This window comes from Sminthopsis crassicaudata, chromosome 1 (genome assembly GCF_048593235.1).
Source record: "Sminthopsis crassicaudata isolate SCR6 chromosome 1, ASM4859323v1, whole genome shotgun sequence".
NCBI classification, from domain to species: Eukaryota; Metazoa; Chordata; class Mammalia; order Dasyuromorphia; family Dasyuridae; genus Sminthopsis; species Sminthopsis crassicaudata.
This window is the reverse complement of record NC_133617.1, coordinates 385,676,460-385,699,606: the sequence shown is the minus strand read 5'-3', so window position 1 is coordinate 385,699,606 and position 23,147 is coordinate 385,676,460. Positions and strand designations below refer to the sequence as shown.

Here is a 23,147-nt window from a genome sequence, read left to right as displayed (position 1 = left end):
CTTTTCCGTGATGGGCAGTTGATGATTTTGTCAGCCTCAGTTTCTTTATCTATAAAGTACATGTAATCTTGTGCTACCTATTTTACAGTGTTGTGATGAAGAAAATGCTTTATAAGCAAAAAATTCTATGTAAAAGGTAATTTACTGCTAATTCCACTAGTAGCTCATTGTGCTTGCTAGGCTGTCTATAAAGAGGGACTAAATTTTTCCTCTGCATAATATCTTCCTCTTGTATATAACAGTCCAAATATCTAATTTGAAGAAAGTGATTCCCTTCTCCCATGTTGTCTCTTCATTTGACTAAATATCCTTTAATTAATTGAACTCCAAACTCCTCTAACTGGCTTTTAACTGTTCCTTTATAATCTTATTTAGATGCCCATAATTAATCTGGTCATGGACCATGCTAGTCTGTTAGTGTCACACTTAAAATACACAACTTAGGACAAGACATATTGTTTTATGTGTGATTAAACTATCATACTCTCATCTGGAGTTACCTCCCTTGTTTTTACTCATTATTCAGATATTTAAATATATGTATGATCTCATTGACTTGGGAGTTCCCTTCAGTGATGTGAATCTCAAACCATTTATGCCTGCCCATTCTGTTTGGCTCTTGTTGGTGTAAAAAAGCTTGCCCACCCAAAGTGCTGGAGTCCTCCCTCAACATCTCATGACAATGTGAGATTACAAATGGAACTCTCTGGTCATCCAACTATGATCCTTTGTTCTTCTTTTCCTCCTGTTCTTCTGAATTCCTCATTGATTGTATGTTGCAGTCCAATAACATTCACTATATAGTGTTTCCGTCTGGCTGTCATATAAAATCATTAGTAAAATATTAGTATTGAAAGTATAATACTTCATTTCATGAGTTCAGTTTTCCAAAAGTAATATTATGTGTGTGTGTGTGTTTTTTGTTCCTTTTCAATTGTGGATCCAGCTCATTGGTCCTTTATATTGTCTGTCTCAGATATCTATTGCTGATTATTCTTTGTTTTTGAAGAAAACCAATGAAATCATGGGAATGATGTCTTGACAAGTATGTGAACTGGTTTTAAGGCAGAGTTGTACAAAGTTGTCAGCCTCACTCATTTGCTCACAGAAGTCGAGTCAACTATTGAAGGTCCAGGATATTATGGATGACCTTAGCATCTTTGATATCTGACCATTTTCTAAGTGCTCAGTAGCAGTCATTTCAACTGCCTTCATGACTGTTGGAACAAATTGTTCCTATCTTCCCATTTCTCCAAGGAAAGTCTTTACATGCTTGGGATAGATCTCCTCCTACCTCACTGACAGATTACCTTTAACCTGGTTTAGTCCATTTGTCAAGACAGTTTTACTGGGATGCTGTGCATAATGTCATCTGCAAACAGAAGCAACTAGAGCACTTCACCATCCAAAGGAAATCCTTCTTTAACCTGGACTCTGTATACTCTGTCCATCACAGTGCAAACATCTTTGTGATTATATATCTCTCCATTTTCTGCTTCACTTGAACTTCATTATCAGACTATCAATAAATGGCATTATTTTTGGTGTCACATTTGCCAGGGAATTCTGGGTGATCTTGATGTATGGATGAGAAATAGTTTACCATAAAAAGAGCTTTATGGTAGTATTCTATTTACTGAAATCAAATGCTTTTTCATAATCTACAAGCAATAAACACTATGGAATCTTCTGGTTTTGATATTATAATTAAATAATGATAACTATTACATAGTGACTGTGTGTGAATGAAATACACTATTATGTAGTGACTGCTATATACCAGGCATTGTATCTTTAAGTGCTTTATGAATATTATTTCATTTGATCTACAAAATGACCTTGGAATATAGCTACATTTTACAGATGAAGAAATTAAGGCAAACTGGATAAATGTCTTGCTCAAGGTCACACAGTATATGAAGTTGGATTCAGTCAAGTCTTCTTGACTCTAGGTTCAGTTCTCAGCCATAACACCACCTAACTGCCTCTATAATAATTAATTGCCAGATGGAAAAGATGTGGTCCTTGGTTGAACATTGCTCACAAAACATTGCCTGCTTGTTCTTTGCTTAAAAACCTTTGTTTAGATGCCCTAAATTGATTTATGAATTACTTCATCATGATTTTATAGAGCTAAGAAAGTAACCATATAGGTCTGTGGTTACTGATGTTCTCTCTGTTAACCATAAATTATTTACGCAAATTTTGGTCATCTCATTTCTATTTATATAGCCTAAGATTACTTACTTGTTTTTTAGCAACCACAGCACACTTAGAGGTTATATTAAACTTATTATCAACTAAATATCTAAGGTTTTTGTTTTTTTTTAACTTGAATACTAATTAGTTGACTTTTTGCTAGTGATTGCTCTCTGACAATTCTCTCTTGTGTTTATCTTATTTCTACATACTTATTTGCATGCTTTTCTTCCATAGGCTACGAGCTCCTTGTGACTTTTAACTTTCTTCGTCCCAATCAATCTGACATATACTCGGTATTTAATAAATGTGTAGTGACTGACTGATCCATACTTCTGTCAATTATGATTTCCTCTATTCTGAAATTGGATAAATGATCTTTTAAAAACCTAATTGTAGGAGGTGATTCAAGCTAATTCCAATAGACTTGTGATGGAGAGAGCCATCTGCCTCCAGAGAGAGGATTATGGATACTGAATGTGAATCACAACATAATATTTTCACCTTTGATGTTATTTCTTGCTTGCTTGTTCTTTTTTTCTTTCTCATTTTTTTCCTTTTGTTCTGATTTTTTCTTGTGCAACATGATAAATATAGAAATGTTTAGAAGAATAGCACATCTTTAACATATATTGGATTACTTGCTATAGGAGGGGGGAGGATGAAGGGAGAAAAATTTGGAACTCAAGGTTTTGCAAGGGTGAATGTTGAAAACTATCTTTTTATTTTAAAAAGTAAAAAGCTATTATTATAAAAAATAAAAACCTAATTGTAAGACATTGCATTTATTCCAATTAAAATTCATCTTTTCATTCCAATCACATTGCCTTCAATTACAGTAAACCAAGTTGAAAAGTCTATAGCATGATCAAGGTATAAGCAGTGTGGTTGAAAGACTAGAAATATTTATTAGTGTTATGTATGATTGGATTTTTATTTTAAAATGTTTTATTGATGGCTAATTTTTAATATTTTCATTTCCTAATGATTTCTAGTCCCTCCAATAGATCTCAACCTTTTAACAAATACCATGAAGCATAACAAAAGAATACACTGGCCATGTCTGGATGATATATGCATCATCCTACACTTATACCCCACCACTTCTCTGCCAAGAGATGGGGAGCCCTGCTTCATCTTCATATCTCTGTAGGAATGATTAGATACCATGCTGATCAGAGCTTTGAAGTTTTTCAAGGTTTTCCTTTACATTTTTGGAATCATATCAGTTATTCTCTTTATTCTGCTCATTTCACTTTTAGTACTTACAAGTCTCCCCACGTGTTTATTATTTATCATTTCATACTGTCATTAATAGTCCATTACGTTAAAATATTACAGTATTTCAGCCACTTATCAACTGATGGTATCTTCTTTCCTTCCAGTTCTTTTCTAATACAAAAAGTGCTACTATAAATAATTTATGTGTAGCTGTATACATAAACATAATTACATACAACTTTTTTTTTTTATCTCCTTGGAGTAGGTTAGCAGATAGATAGCTAGGTAAATAGATGATAGATAATCTACTGTTCAAAGTTATATATTGTTTTGTTACTTTTTTTTCATGTAATTCCAAATTGTTTGCCAGAAGAGTTGCATCAATTCACAGATCCACCAACAGTGCCTTATTAGACTTTTCTTTTTGTGTTTTCTTTAACACTGTGCATTTTCATGTTTTATAATCTTTGCCAACCTGATGGGGATGAAGGTTGAAGTATCAGCATTGCTTGAGTTGTATTTCTTCTATTAAATGTCTTTCAGAACATTATTTCAAATAGTTATTGTTTGCATATTTCTTTTTTGAAAGTTATTTGTTCTTTGTCATGTCCTTTGACAACTTCTCTTTTAGAAAATGGTACTTGTTCTTAAGGTTATCAGAATTTTATCGGAAATAATTCTTGCAAAGACTTTTCCCTAATTAATGGTTCTAATTTTAGCTGAATTGATTTTGTTTGTACAAAACTCCTATTTCATGTAATTAAAACGGTTCATATTTATCTTCTCTAATCATTTCTGTCTCTTGCTTTAGTTAAGAAATTTATTAATTATGATTATACAGGATATCTCCTTCCATTCTTTTAAAATATTTTTGTGACCTTTTATATTTGGGTCACATATCCATTTGCAAATTACTATGGAAATTCCTGTCAAACATGTTCAGTTGTTCCAGAAATTTTTGTTGGAATAGAGAATTTAACTTTAGTAATTAGTGCTCTTGGGCTTATCAAACACTAGGCTACTGCATTTTGGCTTGGTTTTGGATCTTACTATTGGTCCATTAGTCAATTTTCTTTAAAAACAAAAACACACACAAAACAATGCAAAATAATGTTGACTGTTGTTTGGTATAGTTTGAGATCTGGTAATATTAGGGCTCCTTCATTCTTATTAGTTTTCATTATTTACTTTGAGATTCTTGATTGTGTGTCCTCTCTCTGGTGCTATAAAGTAATTTCTTTGTTATTTTGTATCGGTGTGGGACTAAATCTGCCAGTTAGTTTAGGCAGTAATGTCACTTTTATGTTGTCATGGCCTAACCATGAACAAGAATTGGATTTGTTTTCATTATGCCCTTCCGTGGAGCCTGAATCTAGATTACTTTTGTTAGTTATTTCTTGTTGAGTCACATTCACATAAAACAACTTTGGCCATTCATGCTAAGTGAATGGATTGTTAAAACCTTTTAAGGAGCCTTAAGCACTTGATTTTTATTGGCTAAATTTAGTCAAGTATATCCTGTTGGCTGTTGGGAATAAGAGGTAGGATGGAGAGGGATAGATGTCCCTTTTAACTGTTTTTTACTTTGGACATTAGCAAGATTTTCACAAATTCTTCTTTTATTTTATCTGCAGTTATCTGGCTGATCAGTGCTGGAATGGCGGCTTTATCTACCTAATCATGCTACGCCGCATTAAGCGCAAGGCTCCTCTCCCTCCTTCTAATGGAAACAACAGCAACAGCTGTGAACCCAAAGCAACTCCTACCTCAGAGCCCAGCAGCCGTCTGGTACAAAATGGGAAGAGAACAAGGAAATTTGGAGTCATCTCCAGGTCATCTGTCAGTAAGGACAGTGGGGAGAACAGGAACAGTCAGGACTCTGAGCTAGAGAATGGACATTGTGCCCTCATGGAGATGGGTGGCCCGCGGCTAGAGACCCTGGAAGTGGATGACAGGACAGATGAACAATTGCCAAATACAGAGATTCCTCTAGTCACAGGCCATCATAGACCTCGCTTGTCTGAAGGAAAGTCTGATTTCAAGCCAAGCGACCATTTGACACAGGTAAGATTTGATTTTACCTTAGAAGATAATAGTATAATCTAAAACCTGATGATGGAGATGGAGGACAAGAACATAAATCTATGTATATCAGAGGCAACATGTTAGAGTGCATGTAGATGACCTTACAGTTAAAAAAAACCCAGATCTAAGCTTGCCTTTGACACATCTTGGTTGTATGATCATGGACAAGTAACCTGATCTCTTGGGGTACCAGGCTAAGACTATCAAGTTGTGGAATACTGCGAAATCAACCTTGGATGAGAGAGTTTTCTTTCTGGCAGTTCCCAAACTAATGATATCACAGACCTAATTTGTATTTCCTATATATGAATGAAAAGATGGTGATGAGATATCAACACTGAAGTCTTGATAAAGATGACTGGCAAGCAAATATCTATCTCTCTCTCTTTTTTCTTGCTTTGGATCCATGATGTCATTGGTGTAGAAAATTCATAAAGTAGTCAGCTTGTTGGAGGAACATGCTTCCTACAAATTTAGATTCACAACTCTTTAGCAACTTATACTTTTTAAAAAATTACCTGAGGCAATGAAGAGGTTGAATGACTTGTTTAAAAGGTCTTAGAGATAGAAAGTCTCAGAAGCATCATTTGAATCCAGGTCTTCAAGACCCAACACTCCTCTCCTATTCTCTATGCTTTGTTGTCTCTCAGTAATCTATTAATGATGCCATTATACAAAGTGACATTGATTAACGCTAGATTATGTGGAGCATGCTTATATATACTAGTCTAAAATTGTTTTAAAACTGGAAAAATGAGCACTGAATTCAAACATAGATAGAATGACTTTTGTATTTCCTGGCCAACAAATGAACTTATTCAGACAAATGATCAGAGAATGGAGAAAAGTTACATAATATGTCTTGTCCTTGTTTTTATCATTCTATCATACTTTAAAGAAGAAAGAAGGGGGAAAAAAAGGAATAAAGAAAAATAAAGGAAATTCCCTACTTACTGCTTCTCAAGTAATACTAAATTATTGTGATTCTATTTGGAGTTTCATGGGTTCTCTTGCAGCCACATCCTTATTCATTAGTGGCTGTCACTAGAGGAATTGTCATCACAAGTTCATGTATTTCTGGTGGCAATTCAGATGATGAAATAAACATCAAAACAGAGCAGTATTATCTGGGAGAGTACAGGCAAACTCTAGAGCCATAAACATTTGTTTTTGTTTTTAAGAGAGTTCAAAACCAGGAACATTTAAATGGGATCATATAGTTCATACTGCTAAATTCCAGCAAAGTTAAATGTGGGGGGACAACTAGGTGGTGCAGTAAATAGAGCACCAGCCCTGAAGTCAAGAGGACCAAATCTGACCTCAATCAAATAAAATCTGACCTCAGACACTTAAGACTTCCTAGCTTTATGACCTTGGGCAAGTCACTTAACCCAATTGCTTCAGAAAAAAAAATTAATGTGGAAGCTGTGTACAATTATAATAATAGCATTTGTATAGCACTTTAAGAATTAAAAATACTACCTTATTTTAGCCTCACAACAATGTTGGTAGATAGATGCTATTATTATCTCTATTTTACAAATGAGGAAACTGAGGGAGACAAAAATTTTACTCAGAGTCACATGACTGCTAAGTTACTGATGTTAGATTTGAACTCAGGTCCTCTTGACACTAGAGCGAGTACTGTATCCACTTTCACCTAACTGTCTTTATGCAAGTCACATAAACTTTCATTCCAGCTGTCATGGACCAGGTCTAGCATAGGAAACATGGGAATACTAGAGAGCTATCTACCTGGTGTCTGCAAAATTTCCCTGTTCTCTAAATACTTCCCTGAAATTTCACTACTTGAGATCTATTTTTAAAAAAACAACAACATAAATATACCCACATATATATTATGTGTGTGTACATATGCATATATTTTCCTTGTAATTCTTATATTTATGGATAGAGTACTAACCCTGGAGTCAGGGGGACCTGAGTTCAAATGTAGCATCAGACACTTACTAGCTGTGTGACCCTGCACAAGTCACTTAACCATGGACTTTGGTGTATAATATGTACTCTCTTGAGATGCCTTTTTTTTGTGCAAAAACTCCAAGAAAGATAGTGGCCTTGCCCTGATAAGACCTTAAGTTTGGAGTTTGAAGGCGCTTATGAAATTATAACTTATGAAGTTAAAGGAGAACCCCCCTAAGGAAGGGATATGTGAGGGAAGGGAATGGTGAATAGCAGAGAGACTGAGAACATGGAGACAAAATAAACATATGTTGGGATAAATGGCTGTACTGAATTTAGCAGATCCGCAGTGGAACCATCCAAATTATAGTATTCTTTCTTTCTGATCTCTAGAGAATTTTATTTTTCAGATAGTGCTTTGCCTTGTACACTTTGGACATCCAGTAGGTATTTGGAGAATGAATAAATTAATGAGAAGATGGAAGAAAGTGTTTTAAGTTTACATTCTGCTAACAAGCAAAAGAAATGGGTCAGTGAAAAGCAAAGAGATGTTGTAGCTTTCATCTCATTTAGAAAATTAAATGAATGACTTTGATGCTCTATTTAATAATCCATTGAATTGGGGAGGGGAGAGAAAATAGTAAGAAAAAAAAATCGACTTATGAAAGGAAAGCCAGGATGGAATAAATAAATTAAGATCTTTTTTTGTCTTAATCCTTAGGAAGGTTAAAGCTATTTATTTTTATTTTATTTTTTTTACAGCTGACAGAAGTAGGTCTTGATTTGAACTAATGCACATCCCTTAGTGGGGGAAAAAGGAACATTTGGTTCAAGATATTTTAGAAAGAGATCTTTCCTTTCTCTCCAGTGGAAGTTAATGAATATCCTTTGGTCCATTGGGCCAAATTAGGAATATGGGATCATAGATTTAGAGATAGACAAGACCTTACAGGGCATTTATTCCTTTTTTTTCCCCCATATCTCCCTCATTTTGTGAAGAAAGAAACTGTAAGTAATTGAAGGTAACAATCATGTTTTTTGTTTGTTTGTTTGTTTGTTTTTTTAATAATAAATAAGAATTTTATGTCGGAATTTTAAGAATTCCCATATATACTATTTGGCATGACTGCACATGTATAATCTATATCAAATTACTTGCCTTCACAATGTGAAAAGAGGGAAGGAGAGAATTTGAAACTCAAAATTTTTAAAAAAAGAGAATTTTAAAATTTGTTTTTACATGTAGTTAGAAAAAAGTTTTAAATATAAACAAGCTATTCTAACAAAAAAAAAAAGAATGAATGTTCGTGTTAAGAAAGTAAATGATCTTCATTAATTTTTTTTTTTTTTTTTTTTTAATTTCTGAGAGGCCAGTAGAAATTCATGATGGAGCAGCACTGGTGGCTGCTGGTAATAATATGGGCCCAAGTAGACAGTTCTCCTAAGCACTGTCAAAAAGATCTCAGTCTGTAGTTCCTGCAGATAAGATCTGTCACTTTGTTTCATGCTACAGAACCACCAAGATTGCATTTTCATGGTGAGTCATAGGGTCTTACAAACTTGAGGTAAGCACAGGTTTCTCTCCCCAAGCAAGCTTCTTTCTTTGCCTTTGATTGGCAAGGAGTCATAAGAATTCATTGTAGATTTATAGCTTTTTCCCATCCATCCACTGCACCTTTTGAAAAATGGACAGTCCTGAGGATCGTAGCCTTCTTGAAAGTCTCAGAAAGAAGAAGTGTCCCTCATAACCCAGAAGTGAATGAGACCCCATTTTTACAGAGTGGGTTGAGACCAAGGTCAAGCTATAAAATGGATTTTCCAGAAAAACATAAATTGGCAGTTTACCTTAAGAATTTCCTTTGGGAAAACTTCCATTCTGTTTGAATAATGAAAGAAAAAACATGTTCTTCCTTTTCCTCTTTATTAATGAATTAAGTTTTAGAAAAATTCAACAAAGGCTCATAACCATTTTTCAGATCTTTTTTTAATCCATCAATTATTATTTTGTAAATTGGTACTCCTTTTTACTACTATACTGTTATACAAAAATATATTCCAATCCCCCACCCCAGTTTTTTAAAATTATATTTTTTATTGGTGAGACCATATAATTTTCAAATGAATAGTATGTCTATTTATATAAAATGGCTATACATATATATATATATATATATATATATATATATATATATATATATTATAAAGACAAAAATTTTTAAAAATTTCAAAAAACTTAAAAGAGTCTTCATCCCAAACTTAAGAAAACACATGTATAAGTGCCTATGTATGCCTGCATAAATATATGAATGTATATATAGATTTGTAAGTCTTTATTATCTGTGCAGGGATACAAATCAGGTCAGTATTCTTTTCTAAGTTAAGGGAATATAATTTGGATTGTTTCATTTATTATATTTTATCCCCTATAGCTAACATAGTGCCTGGCACAGAGGAGGTACATAGTAAATGCTTTTTTTCCTTTTTTTTAAAAATTAATTTTATAATTATAATTTTTTACAGCACATATCATGAATAATTTTTTATAGCATTATCCCTTGTATTTTTCCAAATTTTTCCCTCCTTCCCTCTACTCCCTCCCCTAGATGACAGGCAATCCCATACATATTAAATGTGTTACAGTATAACCTAGATACAATATATGTGTGTAGATCCAATTTTCTTGTTGCACATTAAGAATTGGATTCCGAAGGTATAAGTAACCTGGGTAGATAGACAGTAGTGCTAAAAGTTTACATTCAATTCCCAGTGTTCCTTCTCTGGGTGTAGCTGTTTCTGTCCATCATTGATCAACTGGAAGTGAGTTGGATCTTAAACTTTATGTTGAAGATTTCCACTTCCATCAGAATACATCCCCATACAGTATTGTTGTTGAAGTGTACAGTGATCTTCTGGTTCTATTCATTTCACTCAGCATCAGTTGATGTAAGTCTCTCCAAGCCTCTCTGTATTCATCCTGTTGGTCATTTCTTACAGAGCAATAATATTCCATAACCTTCATATACCATGATTTACCCAACCATTCTCCAATTGATGGACATCCATTCATTTTCCAGTTTCTGGCCACTACGAAAAGAGCTGCCACAAACATTTTGGCACACACAGGTCCCTTTCCCCTCTTTAGTATTTCCTTGGGGTATAAGCCCAGTAGAAGCACTGCTGGATCAAAGCGTATGCATAGTTTGATAACTTTTGGGGCATAGTTCCAAATTGCTCTCCAGAATGGCCGAATTCTTTCACAACTCCACCAACAATGTATCAGTGTCCCAGTTTTCCCACATCCCCTCCAATATTCATCATTATTTGTTCCTGTCATCTTAGCCAATCTGACAGGTGTGTAGTGGTATCTCAGAGTTGTCTTAATTTGCATTTCTCTGATCAGTAGAGATTTGGAACATTCTTTCATATTAGTGGATATAGTTTCAATTTCATCATCTGAAAATTGTCTGTTCATATCCTTTGACCATTTATCAATTGGAGAATGGTTTGATTTCTTATAAATTAGGGTCCATGATTTAGGCATAAAGAATGAGATCATAAATAGATTAGAGGAACAGAGGATAGTCTACCTCTCAGACCTGGAGAGGAGGAAGGAATTTATTACCAGAGGAGAACTAGAGATCATTACTGATCACAAAATAGAAGATTTTGATTACATCAAACTAAAAAGTTTCTGTACAAACAATACTAATGCAAACAAGATTAGAAGGGAAGTAACAAATTGGGAAAATATTTTTACAGTTAAAGGTTCTGATAAAACTTCCCTTCTAATCTTGTTCGCATTAGTTTTGTTTGTACAAAAGCTTTTTAGTTTGATGTAATCAATATCTTCTATTTTGTGATCAATAATGATCTCTAGTTCTCTTCTGGTCATAAATTCCTTTGTCTTCCACAGGTCTGAGAGGTAGACTATTCTCTGTTCCTCTAATCTATTTATGATCTCATTCTTTATGCCTAAATCATGGACCCATTTTGATCTTATCTTGGTATATGGTGTTAAGTGTGGGTCCATATCTAATTTCTGCCATACTAATTTCCAGTTTTCCCAACAGTTTTTTTTTTCAAATTCTTATCCCAAAAGTAGATATCTTTGGGTTTGTCAAACACTAGATTGCTATAGTTGTACCCTTTTTTGTCCTGTGTACCTAATCTGTTCCACTGATCAACTAGTCTATTTCTTAGCCAATACCAAACGGTTTTAGTGACTGCTGCTTTATAATATAGCTTTAGATCAGGTACAGCTAGACCACCTTCATCTGACTTTTTTTTCATTAATTCCCTTGAAATTCTCGACCTTTTATTCTTCCATATGAATTTTGTTGTTATTTTTTCTAGGTCATTATAATAGTTTCTTGGGAGTCTGATTGGTATAGCACTAAATAAATAGATTAGTTTGGGGAGTATTGTCATCTTTATTATATTCACTCGGCCTACCCATGAGCACTGAATGTCTTTCCAATTATTTAAATCTGACTTTATTTTTGTGGCAAGTGTTTTGTAATTTTGCTCATATAATTCCTGACTTTTCTTTGGTAGATGGATTCCAAAATATTTTATACTCTCAACATTTGTTTGGAATGGAATTTCTCTTTGTATCTCTTGCTATTGCATTTTGTTGGTGATATATAAAAATGCTAAGGATTTATGTGGATTTATTTTGTACTCAGCAACTTTGCTAAAGTTGTGAATTATTTCTAATAACTTTTTATTAGAATCTCTGGGGTTCTCTAAGTATACCATCATATCATCTGCAAAGAGTGACAGTTTAATTTCCTCATTACCTACTCTTATTCCTTTAATCTCTTTCTCGACTCTTATTGCCGAGGCTAGCATTTCTAATACAATATTGAATAGTCATGGTGATAGTGGGCAACCTTGTTTCACTCCTGATCTTACTGGGAAAGGTCCAGTTTATCTCCATTACATATTATGCTTACTGACGGTCTTAAATATATGCTCCTGATTATTCTAAGGAATAGTCCATTTATTCCTATACTCTCAAGCGTTTTTAGTAGGAATAGATGTTGTACTTTATCAGATGCTTTTTCTGCATCTATTGAGATGATCATATGGTTTTTATTAATTTGATTATTAATATGATCAATTATACTAATAGTTTTCCTAATATTAAACCAGCCCTTCATTCCTGATATAAATCCTACTTGATCATAGTGTATTATTCTGAGGATGATTTTCTATAGTCTTTTTGCTAATATCTTATTTAAGATTTTAGCATCAATATTCATTAAAGAGATTGGTCTATAGTTTTCTTTCTCTGTTTTCAACCTACCTGGTTTAGGTATCAGTACCATGTCTATGTCATAAAAGGAGTTTGGTAGGACTCCTTCATTCCCTATTTTTTCAAATAGTAAATGCTTTTTGATAGATTTATTATTCACCTCAAGCAAGTTTTTTTGGTGAAGGCTCTACATATGCATATGTTATATATGTGTAAACATATATAAAGAGGTGTATGAGTGTATGTATACATATGTACTTTGTATATCTAATTATACAAATTATCAGCCAGGGGAGACAGAGCAAAAAACCTACCCATTGGCAATGAGCCAGACCAGCCTTTTTTCTGATACTGCATCTGGAAGCTGGGGCACTAGGACTCTAGGTAATATTAGAAGTATATGAGGGCTGAGAGGATAATTTGTGAGCCATATTTCCAACAGCTTCCCAGTTACAGATTCTGGTCTGATTCGACCTTGGAGAACAGGTCATGAGGCACTTGACACTTGTGCCAATGTAGTTCCTGGCAACAGTTTTGAGAGTGTGTTTTGAGAGTGTGTGTGTGTGGTGCCGTCTATAGCAAGTTCACTGTCCAGCATGTTCACTTATAGAATCTTGCTTGCTCATAGAACATTTCAGGGATCATGGCTGATAATGATAATTTTCTCATTTTTATCAGTGCTGTCAGTTCTGTGAGAGCTCTTTTATTTCTATCATTTCAACTTTTCTTGATGACCTGCAGCTATACTCATTTCTCTTTCTACTCAATGTTGGTGTAGGGGCCATTTCTTCTTTTCCCTTTATTAGATGACAACTCTCAAAATTCCTGCAGGGTTTCCTGGTGATGGCAAGTTTTGTCAGGAGGGGAAATTGGACTTGCTGGCTCTCCTCCAGTTTTCCATGCCAGTCCTGTCCTGTCATACTATGGATATTTGAGATACATCTCTATCTGTGAATGTCAAGGAGTATATTTATGTATTTATGCATATGTACATGCACATAAATGTGGTCTTCTCACTAGAAACAACCTTTCTTTGTACTCCTTTCTAAGTAGGTCATGAGAGATCTATGGATGTGTCCTGGATTTTAATCTCTTTCCTAGTTCTCTATTTCTTTGTTAATGCATAGGAATAAAGAGCTGGGTTTGTGCAGCTGTAACCCCACATTTTGGATGGAGGCCCACTTGAGATGAAATATTGAATAATGGGGCTGAGGATGAGCACCAGCACAGGAGAGAAGCACCTTTCCATAGGGTCAAGAGCAATTTAAAAGGTGGCCTTTGGCAAGAAAGTTAAAATGTATCAACTGTTTCCAGAGAAGGTGAAGCACCAATCAGGTGACTCTGTGCTTCAAAGACCTGGGATTTTGTTAGTTTGAGAGCTCCCTCCATCCACAAGGTTGCAGAACGTATGGTCTTAAAAGTTGGTTTGAAAGACACCACATTAGAAAAATTATTCAGCCTGTGGCTCCCTCCAGTGATGAGTCTCTCTAGGCTAATATCTTATTTAAGATTTTAGCATCAATATTTATTTAACGAGATTGGTCTATAGTTTTCTTTCTCAGTTTTCAACCTATCTGGTTTAGATATCAGTACCATGTCTGTGTCATAAAAGGAGTTTGGTAGCACTCCTTCATTCCCTATTTTTCAAATAGTTTATATAACATTGGGGCTAATTTTTCTTTAAATGTTTGGTAGAATTCACATGTAAATCCATCTGATCCTAGGGATTTTTTCTTAGGGAGTTGATTAATAGCTTGTTCAATTTCTTTTTCTGAAATGGGATTATTTAAGCAATTTACTTCCTCTGTTAATCTGGGAAGCCTATATTTTTGGAGGCAGTCATCCATTTCATTTAAGTTACCAAATTTATTGGCATAAAGTTGAGCAAAGTAACTCCTTATTATTGCTCTAATTTCCTCTTCATTGTTGGAAAGTTCCCCCTTTTCATTTTTAAGACTAACAATTTGATTTTCCTCTTTCCTTTTTCTGATCAGATACCAAAAAGTTTATCTATTTTATTGGTTTTTTCATAAAACCAACTCTTAGTTTTATTTATTAATTCAATAGTTTTTTTTTTTACTTTCAATATTGTTAATTTCTCCTTTTAGTTTTAGAATTTCAAGTTTAGTATTTGATTGAGGGAATTCTTTTTTTTTAAATAAAGCTTTTTATTTTCAAAACCTATGCACAGATAATTTTTCATCATAGACCCTTCCTTCCCCCCATCTCCTCCCCTAGAGGGCAAGTAATGTAGCAATTCTTTAAGTTTATATATATATATATATATATATATATATATATATATTTTTTTTTTTTTTTCCCCCTCAAATGTTGAAGGATCTTCAAGATTGGAAGATGGATGATTCTAAATTTTTTCATATGCCTGGATCTCACTTTATTCATTTGTAAAATAAAAGGGTGGGGCTAACTCTCATGTTCCTTTCTACTCTAATCCCTGAGTAGGAAATTTGAGGATATTGTTCTTAACAACTTTTCTTTCTCTGCTTAAAAATCAATAGAATGCATTTAAGGGTTCAAGTGGTGATTTTGAGAGAAATTGGAGCTCTCCCTGGTAAGCCTTGTAGGTGCTTGCTGCTCGTGTAATCTCTGTCCTCTTTACCTCTCTAATTCTGCCCTTGGCCACATTCTTTCTGGTTACTCAGCCATGGCTGTCATTGCAAGTTCAAATTCCAAGATGAATTTGAAGAGAAGTGAGAGTGGGGAAGGGAGAGGTGAAGTTGGAGAAGTGATGACATACATCTTTGGATAATAAGTGAAGGAAGGTATAGATTCTGTCTGTGTTGCCTTAGAGAATAGCACTTGCACAAGAGGATTGAAGTTATAGTGAAGAATTGTTAAACAATTAGAAATGTCCCTAAATGGATTGAGTTAGATAGTGAGCTCTCTGTCAGGGAAGGTGTTCAAGCAGAAGCCAAATTTTTGACAGAAGTATTAGAAAGGATTTCTGTATTAAGTAGGAGGTTTAGAATAGGCTTGATTTATTTTGTCAGACATTAATTATTACATCTCACCATAACTTATTCTATAATCCAATGGCATAGGTCTCCTTAAGAGAGACACTTTATCTTCCAACTCTGGATATTTTCTTTTTTCTTTTTTAAATATTTTTATTATTATTATCTTTTTATTTACAAAACATATGCATGGGTAATTTTTTCAGCATTGACCTTTGCAAAATCTCTGTTCCAAATTTTCCCCTCCTTCCCCTCCCCCTTCCCCTAGATGGCAATACATGTTAAATATGCTAAATTATGTTAAATCCTATATATATGCACATACACACATCTATACAGTTATTTTGCTGCACATACAAAAAAAAAAAAAATTGGATCCAGAAAGAAGAAAAAACCTGAGAAGGAAAACAAAAAATGTAAGCAAACTAACATAAAGAGTGAAAATGCTGTGTTGTATTCCATACTTAGTTCCCACAGTCCTCTCTCCGGGTATAGCTGACTTTCTTCATTACTGGACAAATGGAACTAGTTTGAATCATCTCATAGTTGAAAAGAGCCACTTCCATCAGAATTGATTGTTATATAGTCTTCTTGTTGCCATGTATAATTCTGCTCATTTTACTCAGCATCAGTTCATGTTAGTCTCTCCAAGGCTCTCTGTATTCATCTTGCTGGTCATTTCTTACATAACAGTAATATTCCATATTCCATAACATTCATATACTTATTTAGCCATTCTCCGATTGATGGGCATCTACTCAGTTTCCAGTTTCTGGCCACTACAAAAAGGGCTGCTACAAATATTTTTGCACATACAGAGTCCCTTTCCCTTCTTTAAGATCTCTTTGGGATATAAGCCCAGTAGTAGCACTGCTGGACCAAAGAGTATGCACAGTTTGATAACTTTTTGAGTATAGTTCCAAATTACTCTCCAGAATAGTTGGATTCATTCACAGTTCCACCAACAATCCATCAGTGTTCCAGTTTTCCCACATCCTCTCCAACATTTATTGTTATCTTTTCGTGTCATCTTAGCCAATCTGACAAGTGTGTAGTAGTATCTCAGAGTTGTCTTAATTTGCATTTCTATGATCAGTAGTGATTTGGAACACCTTTTCATAGGAGTAGAAGTAGTTTCATTTTCTTTGTCTGAAAATTGTTCATATCCTTTGATCATTTATCAATTGGAGAATGGCTTGATTTCTTATAAAGTTGAGTCAGTTCTCTATATATTTTGGAAATGAGGCCTTTATCAGAACCTTTGAATGTAAAAATGTTTTCCCAGTTTATTGCTTCTCTTCTAATCTTGTCTGCATTAGTTTTGTTTGTACAAAAAAGTTTTTAGCTTAATATAATCAAAATTATCTATTTTGTGATCAATAATGATCTCTAGTTCTTCTTTGGTTACAAATTCCTTCCTCTTCCACAAATCTGAGAAGTAAACTATCCTGTGTTCTTCTAATTTATTTATAATCTCATTCTTGATGTCTAGATCATGAACCCATTTCAACCTTATCTTGGTGTACGGTGTTAGGTGTGGGTCAATGCCTAGTATCTGCCATACTAATTTCCAATTTTCCAACAGTGTTTGTCAAATAATGAATTCTTATCCCAAAAGCTGGGTCTTTGGGTTTGTCAAACAGTAGATTGCTATAAATCATTGACTATTTTGTCCTGTGAACCTAACCTAACCTATTCCACTGATCAACTAGTCTATTTCTTAGCCTATACCAAGTGGTTTTAGTTACCACTGCTTTATAATATAGTTTTAGATCTGCTACAGCTAGGTTACCTTCATTTGATTTTTTTTTTTATTAGTTCTCTTGAAATTTTTGACCTTTTGGCCTCCAACTCTGAGCATTTTCATTGGCTGCTGCTCATTATTAGCGTTTTTTTCCCCATCTGCTTCCTGAATTTGCTGATTTCTGTCAAGTTCCAGCTAAAAAATACCTTTCTGCCTGATCCTCCTTAATTCTTGCTGCTTCCCTCTGTTGATTATCCCAAACTATTATTATCTGTTTTATTTGTATGGTCTTGCTTGTCTGCTGTTTTACCCAAGGACTGTGAGCTCCTCAAAATTAGGGACAGTCTCCTGGCCTTTCTTTTATACCTAGTACAAAGATTGGGACACGCCAGGGCTTAATTGACACTTGTTGACTTGACTTGTAAAATTCCAGAATTTTATCACTCCAAGAAGGGCAAACACTACAGCTGTTAATGTTTATAGAGTATATTTCATTGCTGAATTTCATTCTTTGCCTATAAGCTCCTGATACCTACAGGAAAAAAAAAGCAGTAATATTTAATTGAATTTTTCAAGTAATGGGGGGAAATTTTCATGATCTGATATGGTAGGAAAACCAGAAGTTAGGCCTCCCAGTGTGAGTCATATCTCAATAAAAGCAAGTCTCTTCACTCCTCATGTTTGTTCATTATAACCCACTGCCTCCCTTGAATCTCAAAATCACAGGATTTCAGAGATATTCATACTTTTTGAACATAGCAAGCAGTTCCTTTCACTGGGGTGAGATTGTAAATGTTTAATAATCATCTTGGGGGAGGGTGTGATAAAGGGATATTCACACAATATACTTTAAGTTAATCTGGATTTATTAGAATTTTTTTCCTTTATTTTCTTGCGTCTAGACAATCAACAAAATAATAATTCAAGTCCTAAATTGATAATGTTTGCCACTCTCTAAGGCATTACAAATTTAATGATTGGCTCTTACATGCTGGTTCAAACTGGCTCTGGTATATACATGCTATTTGCTAAAAGGCATATGTCAATTTTTTTAAAGACTGAATCCAGGGGTAGCCCAGCCCAGTGGCTCATTGAATAGAGCAATAGCCCTGAAGTCAGGAGGATCTGAGTTCAAATCCAGCTTTACATATTTAACATTTACTGTGTGAAATTGCTTCGAGGCAAAAAGAGAAAATTGGAAAAAACAAAAAACAAAAAACAAAAACAAAAACAGAAAAACGAATTCAAAGAGACTCCAGCTTGGAGAAAATCATTGTTTTAAAGTAAGGATAAAACCTTTATGCATAATTCTAGAAAGAGAGAGAGAGAGTAAGTAATACTGGCATAGCTCTGGTTTTGGAATCATAAGACCTTAGTTCAAATTCTGTCTTTGCTGCTTACTAGCTATGTGACTTTAGTCATTTAATATCCTGGACCTTAAATTAGGGATTGAATTTTTTATGATTTCTAACATCCTTTTGATCAACTGATCTACTCCAACCTATACTTGAGCAAGAACCCCTTTCAGACCATTCTTAGCAAGTAATTATCTAGGCTGTTCTCGAAGATCTTGGGGGAAAGGGGATTCTTGTGCTCCCAAGAGTGTCCAATTCTACTTTCAGTTGATATAATTGTTTAGAAGTTCTTTCTCAGATCAAGCCTAAATTTAACTCCATAACTTCTTTCTGTTACTCCTGATTTTATCTTCTGTGGCCAAGCTGATGTCAAATTTATCTTCTATATGACTCTCCTTTAAACATTTTAAGTCAGTGACTTTGTCCCCTGAGGTCTTCTCTTCCCCAGTGTAGTTGTTCAGCTAGTTCTCATAATGGGTGATTGCCAGGCTTTCTCTTGGTTGGTTACCCTGTTCTGAATTTTTTTTTATCTTATCCACAGTTTTCCTCAAATATGGCATCTAGAACTAGAAATATAGTACTACAAATATAGTCTAAACAGGGGTATGAGCAGGGGGATTTTGACTGTCTTAGCTACAAATACTATGGCTTTTTATGAGAGCATACTTCAGAATCAGAATAGACTGACACAGTGTATCTGATTTAAAAAATAAAAAAAGTGGAATGAACCTTCCATCATATCAATAATTTTGTATTATATATTGATTATAGTTTGAGGAAGATGATATTAGAATTGATTGATCTATTGATTAATTAAATATGCTATGAAAATGGGTTTGATCTTTAGGTTTCTCTACCCAGTCAAATCTGAAAGGAATGTGTTTTTCAGTCATTAAGAAGCAAGATCTCTATTAAATTTTCATATATGGTCTTAGGGTTAATTGAGAATGTAGTCAGAATTCACTAAAACATTGTTGGTGGAGTTGTGAAAGAATCCAACCATTCTGGAGAGCAATTTGGAACTATGTCCAAAAAGTTATCAAACTGTGCATACCCTTTGATCCAGCATTGCTGCTATTGGGCTTATATCCCAAAGAAATACTGAGGAGGGGAAAGGGACCTGTATGTACCAAAATGTTTGTGGCAGCTCTTTTCATAGAGGCTAGAAACTGGAAGATGAATGGATGTCCATCAATTGGAGATTGGTTGGGTAAATTATGGTATATGAAGGTTATGGAATATTATTGCTCTGTAAGAAATGACCAGCAGGAGGAATACAGAGAGGCTTGGAGAGACTTACATCAACTGATGCTGAGTGAAATGAACAGAACCAGAAGATCGCTGTACACTTCAATGTTGTATGAAGATGTATTCTGATGGAAGTGGATATCTTCAACATAAAGAAGATCCCACTCACTTCCAGTTGATCAATGATGGACAGAAACAACTACACCCAGAGAAGGAACACTGGGAAGTGAATGTAAGTTGTTAGCACTACTGTCTATCTACCCAGGTTACTTATACCTTCGGAAGCTAATACATAACGTGCAACAAGAAAATTGGATTTACACACATATATTGTATCTGGGTTATATTGTAACACATGTAAAATATATGGGGTTGCCTGTCATCAAAGGGAGGGAGTAGAGGGAGGGAGGGGATAATTTGGAAAAATGAATACAAGAAATAATGTTATAAAAAATTACTCATGCATATATAATGTCAAAAAATTATAAATAAAATTTTAAAAAAAGAAAAAAAAAGAGAATGTAGTCAGAATTTTGCACAGAGGATATTCATTATCTGGAGGATGATCATAGTGAAGAAAACACTGACCCACTAATCATGGGACTCAGGTCTAGTCCTAGCTGGGACACCAGCTAGTGATGTTACCTTGCCCTTGATGGGCCTTAGTTAACTTATCTGTAAAATAAATGCGTTTGGCCTAGATAATCTCCAAGAGTGCTTCCTTCTAATCTACTCTATCATTATTTGTCTTTTCTTCCTTCTGTGATAATTAATATCATCAGAAGGAAAAAATAACTAGGCTTCAGGAAAAATCTGCTTTTGGAAAGCAAGAATCCATGCTGCTGAACTTTAGCTGATTTTGTTCTCACGTTTATATAAGACATATCATCTTTTGTAAATCCCTTTTTTCAATCAGAGCAGAAGATGAGTCATTCCAAATGAAATGGAGGATTGCTCTGACAGGTTGTTTTAAACTGTTGCCAATGTTTTGGCAAACAAATGTTTTCCCTTGACTCAGTATAGAGAATTGTTTCCGAGTCTGCCCTGCAGGTGGATATTTATAAGCAAGTATGGCACTTCAGCAATAGAATACAGAAGTTTGTGTTATTCAATCTGTCCTAAGTTTTGGCTTTTTCCAAGAAGGCTGATGGAGATTTTTCTTGTCCTGTGAGCCAGTGGAAAAGAAAGAACAGCCATCAGCCCCATCTGTCTAGACATGGTCTGTTTATAGAACGTTGTAATCTCAATACGTTGTTAAGTGTTAACAATACTTACTTAATTTTGGTGATAATTCAAAGTATAAATCAGGACTGATTGAACTTCAATACAAAGCATAAAATGGGGCTTCATTTCATATCTGATGGGACTTTTCAATATTAACCACAGTCAATATCTAAGAACTAAAATAAAAGGGAGAAAATATCAATTTTAAACATCTGGTTAAGTTCAGAGTTAGTCATATTACTGATGTTGACATTAACTGGTAAGTTCCAAAACACTGATTTATTACTCCATAATAGACACTTAGTTTTCACTGAATGTTATTACTGTCAGAGGGATCTCCTTATGTATAAATGCAAGTGAAGCCAAGGTATAAGAGAGACTCGGAAGTCTAAGAAGTAGTCTCTAGAGTTCCTTCCAGTGGGGGTGAAGAGAGAGTTTAGTGGAAGACTATTTTGACAAGAGAACCCTTTCCAAGTGCACTCCAACCAATTTTTCCTTTTTAAAAGTGCTGAATTTAGCATCAGAGCAATAGAATTCAAATTTTGGCTTTGTTATTTACTATTGTGTGACCACAAGCAAATCACTTAACTCTCCTTGGAACTCAGTTTCCTCATTTATAAAATGAAGGGGTTGCACTAGATAATCTCCAAAGTTCTTTTTAGATTTTAATAGAAGATTTTGTGGTTCTACAATTCTAGTTCATTTCACTCTGTCATTACTCAGATCTCTGGAAATTATATCCTTAAAGTTTTCAACCAACACTCTTTCTAACTCCCTTCCTTAAATGAAATTCAAATTTCTGCTAAAGACCTCCCATCCATGGCTGCCCTCTCTATTCCAGAAAATGAATGTAAGCTCATGGAATACAATGAAGTTTATTCATCTTTATGTCTCTAGTACCTAGCATAGTTCCAGGTAGACAATATGGAATTAATAAATGTTGGTTGCTTAATTTTTTTTCTCCTATTTTCCTGATTCACAAGACCAGATGACAAGGATCCATTGTTTTTTATGGATTTTTGTTTACTTCCATTCCTTAATAATTTTTCCTCATTTGAAGTACATTAAATCTGTTGATGCCATCTTGTCACATCGTTGTTGTTCTCTTTTACTAATTGCTGACTTATTCTTTCCACTTTCTGAGTAATTTTAATTCTGGAATAACAATATCCCTCTCTACCCCATTCTCTGTTGTTTTCCTGGAGCACTTCAGTATTTCTGCTGATACTGCTTAATCTTCAACACTTTCCTTTTCCAGCCAGGTGGTGGTCTTAGACCTTGCCATCTCCCAGAGTTTTACAACTTCTAAGGTTGTGAACTTGTAAATTCTGTTTTCCTTATTTTTATTTCAAAAACAAAACAAAACAAAATAACTAAAAATAAATTCTACTTTCTAACTTCACCCTCCCAGGCTTTCACCTTTCTTGTTCTCTCAAGTACAGTAAACCCATTTTTCACCTATAGAATGACCGCTAGTTTCTTGATCTCTTCCCCATTTCTTCACTTCATCTCCCTCACTATGATTTAAATTTTCTCTATAATGAACCATGATTCCATGATCTTCCACTTTGATGATTTACTTGTCATTGTCTCAGAAGAGGGGAACAGGCTGATATAGTGATCTATAGTCCAGTGGCTCGGGGCACTGATTCCACTTCTCATGCTGATGATTTGCAGGATCTTTGGCTAGTTTCTTAACCTCTGTGCCTCAGTTTCTTCATCTGTAAATTGATGACTTGTAAAATCCCTTTCTACTTCTATATATATGATGCCAAGATTTCTTTGCTTTTCTGACTTTTCAGTGTTCTTAAAGGACTATTCTCATGCCCTCTTCCTGATGTCTGCGCTCTTCAACACTGCCATATATTGCTCTAGAGAAGAGACTTCTAACTTTTTTTTGTGGTGTGGACTCCTTT

At 34.5% G+C, this 23,147-nt stretch overlaps 1 protein-coding gene across 15 annotated transcripts in view; it reads left to right on the top strand.

Annotated features, from left to right (window-relative positions):
• PDZD2 (PDZ domain containing 2) overlaps positions 1-23,147 on the top strand; it is a 499,259-nt gene that overhangs the window by 339,954 nt on the left and 136,158 nt on the right. For all 15 annotated transcript variants that reach the window (XM_074279475.1, XM_074279477.1, XM_074279472.1 and 12 more), the window contains one exon: positions 5,055-5,484. In XM_074279475.1, the coding sequence (XP_074135576.1) occupies positions 5,055-5,484 (430 nt within the window). The remainder of the gene's footprint in view (positions 1-5,054; positions 5,485-23,147) is intronic.